Genomic DNA, 10,887 nt, shown 5'->3' with positions numbered 1-10,887 from the left:
ATTGAAAAATAAGGTCTGTGTTGTATTTTCCAGCGTGGCACAGACAATATAGCATTTATTTTCATGCTACAAGGTGATGCATCGATTTCCAGGAGAGCAGCCTTGGTTCCTCAATGCGATGTTGGGATATTTTGATGCCCTGGGACGATGCGTTAAAAATCCTCGATGCACTGGTGAAAATAAGCAGGTGCTGCATCAATCCAGTAGACAATGCAGCAAATGTTCAGCTGCAAGGAAGTGCTGTGTTGTTTTCTGCAGGTGTGTCATCAATTTCCCCATGCACTGGGATTTTCTTCTCTGGGATGAAGTCTTTGTGGCCCTGAAACTTCAGAAGAGGATGCACGCTCAATCCAAGCCCTTAGAGAGCACATGTGGGGAAGGCAGAGTACTTCTAGCAGTCAGAGGCCAGTAGGGAGCAGGGTAACAAACAGGTCAGCAGTCCTTCTCAGCAAAGCAGTCTAGATGATTCCTTTGGGCAGCCAGGCATTCCCTCTAATAGAGCTGAGGTGTTGATCCAGAAGTATCTGTTTTGGTGGGGCTAGAGGCCTAGTATGTATACCCAAAAGTGCCTTTGAAATGGGGGAAACTTCAAAGAGTGGTTTAGAAGTACACAAGTTTCTGTTTCAGCCCAGTCCTGTCTGCTAGGAACCCTGAGGGAGGTTATCAGTCCTTTGTGTGAGGGCAGGCCACTGGCCTTTGAAGTGTAAGAGAGAGCCCCTCCATCCTCCCTTCCCCGGGAGACCTATTCAGAATGCAGATGAATGCAGATGTGACTAAATGCCATGCGTTAGCGGTTGCCTGGTTGGAATGCACAAGGGAAGCTGTCAACCAGTGCATTGGAGACAGGCTGTAAGGCACAGGTGGTAGTAAGTGCAGAGAAATGCAAGATTTCTAAAAGTGGCATTTCTAAAATAGTAATATTAAATTCATACTCCTTTCAGATCAGAATCTACCACTTAAAGGTATATAAGGGCAATTCTAATGTTGGCCTAGGAGAGGAGCAGGCCTCACAGTAGTGGAAAATGAATTTGGGAGTTTTCCCCTACCAGGACATGTATGTACATATCCTGCCTTTCACTAACATAGAACAAAGGGAGTTTAAGGCTTGGCAAGTAGTTTTAAAAGCCAAGTGGAAGTGGCAGTAAAACTGAACACACTTGCCTTGCAATGGCAGATCTGAGACATGGGTAAGGGGCTTCTTATGTGGGTGGCACAGCCAGTGCTACAGGCCTACTAGTAGCAGTTAATTTTCAGGCCCTGGGCATATCTAGTGCAATTTAATAGGGTCACACATGTAAATTGAATATGCCAATTGTGTAGGAACCAATTTTACAATGTTGGGGGAGAGAGTATGTGCACATTAGCACTGGTCAGCACTCCGAAACCCAGCAAAAACAGGGTCAGAAAAATGGAGGGAGGTAGCTAAAAAGTTGGTGAATTACCACTATAAGGCTGTCAGGTCTGGCAACCTACTACTATAAAGATTAGAGACAGACATCAGACACTGGAGTACATTGCATTTGCCCTTGCCTGGCGATGTAGCTCTGTTTAAGATGGCCGCCTTCTCGTGGCTGTTGTATGTCCTGCAAAACAGCCCATATATGATTCTGAAGGCATTCTTTAAGCGTGTAGAGGTACTGTGGGCAGGGGGACAACCAGGTGTCACACTGCAAACCCTCCAATGGTCTAAGTAGGAGGGGGATATAGCGCTCCCAATATTAGAAAATACTATTAAGCAGGGCAAGTCATTTGGGTAAATAAATGGGCTTACACCAACACCACTGACCCAGCAAGTCAGCTGGATAGGTGGTGTATAGGAGATACAAGCTATCTACATGCCCTCTATTGGGTTACATTTAGTGAACAGGCATGTCCAACAACTCACACAGTATAAAAATTATGGATGGGCCTTTTAATAGAGATGGGCTGTGGACAAAGATGACCACCTCGCGTACCACTATGGGAAGTTACCAAATTACCACAGGTGTCTGTACTGCCCCGGTTTCAGGGCTGAGACGCAATAGGCATATCTACACTTGCAAAGGCATGGGATGTGATCAGAATAGTGCCATTCACACATCTTCAGGCTGAAAACAACATGCCTACAAACCAATGGCTAAGACACAGACCACTGTGTCAGCCCTTAACTGTAGCATAACCAAAGATGAAGAAACTCTTTGGATCGGCGACTGCTAGATGGGCATATATCACATAAACTAGTATCCCTAACATATGGCACATTGATGCGTAATACACAGGGGATACTGAAAAGGTGGGGCTGAGATATGGGAAACATTGAAGAAGACGACAGGCAGGAGGCACTGAGTTTTCCATCAGAGGTGGCATTCAAAGCCAGCTTCCAGCTAAATCAATTAAAATTGGTTCAGAGAACATATTACACTAGAACACTGCTTCACAAACCTGGGAGAACCCTTATTGTGTCTGGGGATGTGGACAAGAGGACGCATTTAGTCACACTTGGTAGAGCCCTGGTATACAAGTAACTTGTCTGCTGTCCAGACATCCCAGGAATGGTGCTGGGAGCACCTATAGAATAAACCCCCCAACTGACCCTACTGTAAATCTGGGGCCCCACAGAGCTAACACAGTACCAAAAAAATTGGTAAACATTAGTATAATGGTAGCAACAACAGACATTGCCCAACTCTGCCATCAATGAGAAGATGGATGGAGGTAATGGCATTACGCAAAATAATAGAACATGAAATCTATAAGGATAGAGGCTGCCCCGAAAAATTTGAAAAGATCTAGAGTCCATGAGACCTAGGCGAATGAAATAATGGACATGGTCCACAGATAACTCGGGAAGCTGAAACACGAAGGACCAGCATGAAGGTAGGACACGGGTGGTTGTGACAGCTCCAAGAACAGCTCATGAAACAGAACCATTTTATCAACAGAGTCTGACTCAATGTAAAGAGATTGGAGCAGTGTGGGAGGATGCAGAGGAGATGCTGGAAGATTGTCAATCACTGTTTTGGAAGATCACTGTGGTAAAGTCTGTAAGTTTAAGTTTATGTGGTTGATTGTTGTCAATGGATAATGTACTACATTGCTATGCTTTATGATTGAAATCAAATAAAATTAAAAAAATGGCCCTACTTTTCTCCTACTTCCTCTTTAGTTCTACCCTGAGTCCAAACTTAGGGGCTGGTAGATGAGATACTCCATCACATATGATGGATAACAGTTATCGTCTCGACCAACTTACAGTAGACAGCGTATGTAATATAAATTATGCACTGTATTTCAGTGAATGAGATATTTTATTTGTCACATTTGTTACAGAGTATCACATCCACCATTCTATATGAGGCCCTTAGCCCCACATTATACACTGGCCTCCATTACAAACTATTTTCCACAAACACCTTCACTTGGCAGTGATATACGTTAGTCTATGGCAAGGTAAATTATATGGACTGGACTAGGTAGATGTTTAGCTAAGTAATGGCTGGATGGCTCATTGATAATGTACTATGCTTTTTCTCATTCACATTTGGTGACAGAAGGAAAACATTGGAGCCATCCATACTGGAAGCCATGAAATATAAGTCACTTGAGCAGGAAAATGTGGCACTTGGCAAGATGAAATTTGCATTTTTGGGTTGGCTGAGACAGAAAGATTGATTAAGTGAAGTAATAGGTGACTGAGTGGACACAGGGAAACACACTGCGTCTTCAGTTTGTATGCTTTGCAGAATTTGTGCCAGGCTTTTAGCTGAAGCAGATCGAAATTCCACCCTTTACAGTGCAGCACTGTATTAATCCATACTGCAATTTTAAGTGGAAAATGCAGTGGGAAGGGAGGTAAAGGGTGGAATAGTTTAGCAAATATGGTATTTTCAATAAGTAAAAAAACATAACATACCCATTTTAGATACCAGATTAACCGCCCAAGTAATAATTTTGAATAAGGTACAACTGTGATACTTCACTAAAATTAGGTTATCTTTCTTCTGTCAAAAGTAGGTGGTCAACCAAAAACAGTTTTCCCTAATGGAGGGATAAGGCTATGAACAGATAAGAATTACAATGAAGGGCTGGAAGGGAATGAAAAGGACATGTTGCATTGACTGGTATCGCACACCTGTCATTCTGCATTGTCATGGAAACTACTCTTATAACACAACACTGAGGGTCTATGACCACTCCACCACTGTCACTGTACTTTTTGATGGTTCACTCCAGAAAGCTTTTTCAACCAACATGTCTTGTGAATGCGTGGGCCTGCGATCCACTTTACACTAAAACAAAATTGTTCTCTTAACTCCAACAGGACAACACATAAGACATGTGAAAGATGGGTGAGGGAAAACTAATTTAAAAATGGAGCAGAAGAAAACTACAGACAAGAGAAACTCTGCTGTGGAAACAGGAAATATTGAAAACATAAAGGAATGCATGAATAATTTACCGACATTAGGTGGGACATTAAGTAGAGGAGTTGAACAAAGTAAATGCTGAAGGCCATAATGCATTACTAGTGGGAATAGTAAGACATAATAAAAACACAACTTATTGGGGCAGCAGAACCATCTGCTGTGGCTACAGCCCTGGTGGTGGTTTTTGGACTTGTGGTGGTGGGCGGAGAGCGCTGATGATGAGAATAGTGGCACTGGCAACTGCTTGGCCCTGGGATGCCCTCTTTCACTTAGATTCGTAAAAAAAGAATGACGATGAAAAGAACTATGATAAGTGATGCACACTACAAAAACATATTGGCAGGCACGGCATTATGCTTTTTTAAATACGATAAGCCATTCCTAGTTTGCTACCCAAAAATTATATTTCAAGCTATTTCTCTTGCACCATGCAAGGTGGAACAAGGGCATCACAAACCTGTAAAAGAAAACTAGCCCTTGACCCTTAATAATGTGTGCTGCTTCCCAGCAGCCTGCTAACACCTTATAATTAGGACTGCCCTCTTAGTCCCTACTGCCCCCAGACTGAGACTGCCGCTCAGAGGTACACTGGGTCTGAGCATGAACCTCCTTCCTTAACTTTGATTTTGTCTTGTTGAAGTTGTGTAATTTTTGTCTGATACTGTTATTTTGGCTTTTCTGTTTGTGGGCTATCTGAGCCCATAACCTTTGGTGGCTTACCCCGCTCGTTCCTGATGTTTTCCCCCACACTGTTCCCACTCTCTACCCTTCTGCCTCCCTGTCAGCTCCTCCCACCTCCCAGGACTCACTAAGGAGGCAGCTGCTCGACTCCAGTGAGCAGCCCTTGACACCTGGTCATGTGTGCCACTCCTCTGCTGCCTGCTAGCTCCTTGAGATCTGGACTGCTCTCATAGTCCCTCTTGCCCAGAGATCAAGGCTGCTGCTTGGAGGTTTGCTGGGTTTGAGCATGAGCCTTCTTCCTTAACTTTAATTTGTCTTGTCAACTTTGTGTAGTTGTTCTCTTTTTGTTGTCTGCTACTGTCATTCTGGTGTTTCTCTTTGTGCTTTATCTGAGCCATAAGCTTCACTGATTCACCCTGCTTGTTTCCGCCGCTTTCCTGCTCCCTGCTCTTCTGCCTCCCTTTCAGCTCATCCCACCTCCCAGGACTACTTATGGAGGCCGCTGCACTGCTCCAGTGAGCAGCTCTTGACCCTAGGTCATGTGTGCCCCCACCCCACTGCCTGCTTGCTCATTGAGACCAGGGCTGCCCTCTTAGCCCCTACTGCCCACAGATTGAGACCACTGCACCGAGGTCTGCTGGATCTGAGCATGAGCCTCCTTCCTTAACTTTGATTTTGTCTTGCTGAATGTATGCAGTTTTTCTCTTTTTCTTTTCTGCTACTATTAACCTGGCATTTCTGTTTGTGGGTTGTCTGAGCCCATAACCTTCACTGGTTCACCCCACTCATTTCTGCTGTTTTCCCCCTCCCACCTTTCAGTACTAATTATGGAGGCCACTGCACGGCAGTGCCTCCAGTGCGCTGAAGGTACACCAAAGGCAAGCCCATCTGCATCTGTTCATGCCCGGATCATGCCCAACACCAGGAATGCTGGTCCTTTCATCATACTCCACTAAACCTCCAAGGAGCTCTTGTCACTGTACCATGGACACTGGAACAACCACTGCTTTACATCCTCACTATGTTCAACCAGATGACCCTTCACCTGTCATCACTGATGATTCTCCTGCTCAACAGGATTTCTAGCATGCACTGGACCCCGCACTGTGCCTACTCAGAAAACCACACGCAACCCAGAACAACTCCAATGCATCCTGCTCAATGCCGGCTCCCTCTGCAAACATGCCACAGAATTCTGGGACACCATCACCACCCTATCCCTTGACATTGCCTTTATTACCGAAACATGACTCAAACACAAAACAACAAAATGCCAACATAATGTTGATGACCCCAAAAAAGCGGCATGGATGATGGCCTCAACAACAAGATTTAACAACTGCAAACAGAAAATGGCAGAACTTGATTGATATAGGGCAGGGATGATTTACCACCTGTTAACCGTTGTTGATTTAGGACCTATCATGAGAATATGATTATGATCCTGTCAGAATGATTTATGTATGGCATAGTTTTTTTAGGACATGCCAGCCATTGATGAACTGTCAAGTGAATTATGATCTATGATTCTGTTGGAATGAGTTATGACACTCAGACTGACTTATGGCTCTGTAATAATGTGTTGTGGCCTTATATCAGCCCGTTGTGAATATAAGGTCATATTGTACCCATGAATGTAATAAAACTGCAGCCAATATTTCCCACAAGTAATACAAACACACGGATGATGTAATTCTATCCACACATGTATATGTGGGATGTGCACTACTGGAGTAGGCCTAGTGCGGGAGTTATTCACAACACACTTCTAAAGATTCTGGGACAGTCACTAGATTGCAGCATGAAGAAAGAAACTGCAGCCCAGTGAACTGACAAAAGGATTTTAATCACTGACAGTAAGCCAGGATCAGTAAAAATGTGTGAAGCCAACCCCAGCATTGAAGAGGTTACGGCATTACTGCATTGGAGTAGAAGAAAACATGCTATTAGGGATACAAGACAACAGCCTGCAATGACTAGGGACAGCTCTTGTTGTAATGAATTTAGTTACATAGTGTCAATACTGCACTGGATCTTGCTATGACACTGCACAAAGGAGATAAAATATCCTTGCATGTGTAAGAGGAAAATACAACAGCCATATCTTCCTCTGTGAAGCAGGTGCCACATTTGAGCTGATACAAAAACGTGGGCATCTTTACTGCTGTTAGGTTCAACTTGCTACCTTCTCTGTCCATTTTGTGTCATGCCATCCGGCAGGTCTGGGCTGCCAGTGCCGTGCTTCGCTTACTCACCCGATCTGCCTACTTACCCTGCCATAAGGCAACCCCAGGTAAGGGGCCTTCCTCTGGCACACCGCCCTCTGGTGTGCTTCCTTTATCAACCAACGTGACACTTTAACTGACTTAACCTCTTATCTGGTATCTCAACCCTGCCACACTGTTGCTGTTGTGGGGTGGGTCCTGAGCTTTCTGTGTGCTGCTCCCTGCTCTATGAATGTACCTTCTGCCAGGGCAGTCCTGTCCTTTTAAACTGCACCTCTCCACAGCCGAGGTGCAGTGGTATCCTGCCATAGGGGATTTAAAACATAACTGGGTGCAGCACAACGTTTCCTAAATCTGCCCCATAGTGTTTGACAGAGGCTATACAGGGATGTACCATGATATTGATTGATAATGTCCAGACTTCCTGGGATATGACACACTGGAACCCAGTAGTGATGTGGTGTGTGTGTGAGCATGTGCTGCATGCGTTTTTTATTTTTTTATTTTTTACAGATGAATGGAGTGAATAGCTTGAACCAATCAGAATCTATCAACAATCTCAGTTTTGAAAGATCAGCATGGTCCTGACGAGAACCACGGACAAGTAGGGCTGAGCAAAACTGACTGAAACATATTGAGTAGTGGATGAAGGGGTTGATAGCTGCTCCTTATATATCCCACTCTTTGTTTTTAAATGCCAAAGGTGTTGCAAGAATACATTTATAAGGGGTTCACCTGATGGAGGCTTTAACTCTTTTCCAGATCTCACAGGAATTCAAAGTGTTTACACCAAAATGGTCCCTTCAAAAGTGAGGTTGAGCCCAAAGGAAGTAGCCCAAAAATTTAAATGTCCCCCACTTAAATCTCTTATGGCACCAAGAAAAGCAAGCTCGTCACGACACTCCCCAGAAGAGCTCTCTTGTCTTTTCCAACCAAGCATTTATCCATTCATCCATTCATCGTTCCATCTGTGCACTGATATGAACCATTTCACCTTTACATCTTGTCATCTATTCAATCTTTAATCCATATTTTATTATTTTACCGTTCTGTCCCTCCGCCCATCCTTCTGCCCATTCTTATCCAATCTCATCCATCCATCTCCAAACCTACTCATCAAACCCATCAATCTACCCATCCATCCATCCGTTCACCCTTCCATCCCTCAATCCACCCTTTCACTCCATCCATCCTTTCATTCTATCGATTTATCCACCCATCCTTTTAATTAGCCATCCATGCATTTCCCTCATCAATCACGCCTTTCACTACATCTACCCTTTTATGCATTCATCCATCCTCCCTTTAACTCATCCAAGTGTTCTTTCACTCATCCATCCTTACATCATCCTTTCATTCATCCATCCCATCCTTTCACTCGTCCATCCATCCTCCCTTTCACATATCCATCCATCCTACCTTACACTCATCTATCCATCCTTTCATTCATCCACCCATCTATCCATTTACACTTTCACTCGTCTTTTTGCTCATTCATGCATTCATCCATTCACTCATCGATCAATCCATCCATTCATCATCCATCTATCCTCCCACGCTTTCACTCACACATTCACTTACCCATCGTTTCTCGTTAATAATGAGCTTTTATCTGCCGAGCTGCAGTTAGTAGAGGCCCATCATGAACCCCACCCCTGTTTGTAGCCGCCAAGGCAAGGGGTTAACGACGCCCCTGTCGAGTCCACCTCTGGTAATGTTAGATATACCACGCAAGGAGTCAATGGTGAAGCATGTCGCACATTTGTGTGATTGAGAGTTCTTTTTACACCTGCTGTTGGGAAATGGGTCCTATGTAAGTCTATAATGGGAGGAATCTCATATAATCAATGTCAGAAGGATGAATTGCCGGGTCAGCCCTTATGTTGAAAACCTGCTACCTATGGGGTTAGAGTGGCACACCAGCACAAAACAACTTAGTTGTGCAGAACAAACACGCTCTTAAAGATATGCTTTAAAATGATGCTTTTTTGGTTGCATTGTTGTTATCACGTCTCCTTTATTTCTTGTGTTTTTTTTGTGTTACTGTTTTCAATGTAGATTTGGATCGCACATGACAACACTCAAGAAAGTCATGGCTAACCAGAGCACCGTGACAAGTTTCGTCTTTGAGGGATTCTCCAGCAACCGTGGGCTGGAAAGGGGACTTTTTGTGGTGTTTCTGATGGACTACTTATTAACATTAGCTGGCAATTTTGCCATAGTCATCGTCGTTCAGATGGATTTTCACCTCCACAAGCCCATGTACTTCCTGCTCAGCAACCTCTCTTTTCTGGATATTTGTTATACAACATCTACTATTCCTAACATGTTGAATGGTCTATTCCAGGACTTTAAAACAATATCCTTCATCGGCTGTTTCCTCCAGTTCTATTTCATGTTTTCTTTGGGCACAACAGAGTATTTCCTTCTCACACTTATGGGATATGACAGATGCTTAGCAATATGCAAACCTTTGCACTACCACAAACTCATGAGTAGCAAAGTATGCCGACAATTAACATTGTCCTGTTGGGTGATGGGATTTTTCTGGGTTGTAACCCCTATAACTCTAATATCACAGCTTCCATTTTGTGGCCCAAATATCATCAACCATTTTCTTTGTGATCGTGGCCCACTTATTACCCTCTCTTGCAGACGTGATTATATCACAGAAGTCACCTTCTTTACATTTGGAACAGTACTGAACGTCTGCACCTTCCTGTTCATCTTGGTAACCTACATTTGTATCATAAATACCATTCTCAAGATGCCATCTGCTGCGGGGCGCCAGAAAGCTTTCTCCACCTGTGCCTCCCACCTCATTGTAGTGTCATTATTCTTTGGGTCTGTCATGTTTATGTACATGAGGCCTTCAGGGAAGAATTCACTGTCACAGGATAAGGTTGTGGCTTTGCTTTATACTGTGGTAATACCCCTGGTAAATCCACTAATATATACCCTTCGCAATAAAGAGGTTAAAATAGCCTTGAACAAGGTGTTGACTGGGGTATTGAAAACATAATACTCATATTCTGCCTGCAGACTCAACTACTGACAAGCTTAGATAATGTGAGCCTTGACAATACTTCATGGGACACCTTAATTTTGAGCTATTGGATTTATGTGCCAATCAGATCCTACAAACTACAATGGATAGACCTGATAGAACGGAACATATGTGTATTCTCCCTCATGCATTGAAATTAGAAATGCTTTATGATATTCGAAACAAGTGCAGCTTTATTAAATCGGCCTTTATTGCATCTGTTAGAAATGGGGTCTTTGGTTGGCATTCAGGTTACCCCCTGTCCAAGCAAGGACCCTCACTCTAGTCAGGGTAAGTCACACACAATCCAAATTATCCTGTGCTCACCCTCTGGTAGCTTGGCAATGAGCAGTCAGGCTTAACTTAGAAGACAATGTGTAAAGTATTTGTGCAATAAATCATGCAATAACAATAACACAGCATAGCACCACAAAAATACACCACACAATGTTTAGACAAATATATGATATTTATCTTATAAGATGCAGGTCATAATGATTAAAATGCAATACGTATATGTTGAGATATC

At 43.5% G+C, this 10,887-nt stretch overlaps 1 protein-coding gene across 1 annotated transcript; it reads left to right on the top strand.

Annotated features, from left to right (window-relative positions):
- The first annotated feature begins 9,404 nt into the window (after positions 1-9,404).
- On the top strand, positions 9,405-10,334 carry LOC138301539 (olfactory receptor 11G2-like). Its single transcript, XM_069242056.1, has one exon. The coding sequence runs from the start codon at positions 9,405-9,407 to the stop codon at positions 10,332-10,334; it is 930 nt and encodes a 309-aa protein (XP_069098157.1).
- The last annotated feature ends 553 nt before the right edge of the window (positions 10,335-10,887 follow it).

Source organism: Pleurodeles waltl, chromosome 6, assembly GCF_031143425.1.
Source record: "Pleurodeles waltl isolate 20211129_DDA chromosome 6, aPleWal1.hap1.20221129, whole genome shotgun sequence".
Classification (NCBI taxonomy): Eukaryota; Metazoa; Chordata; class Amphibia; order Caudata; family Salamandridae; genus Pleurodeles; species Pleurodeles waltl.
This window is presented reverse-complemented; position numbering and strand designations above follow the sequence as displayed.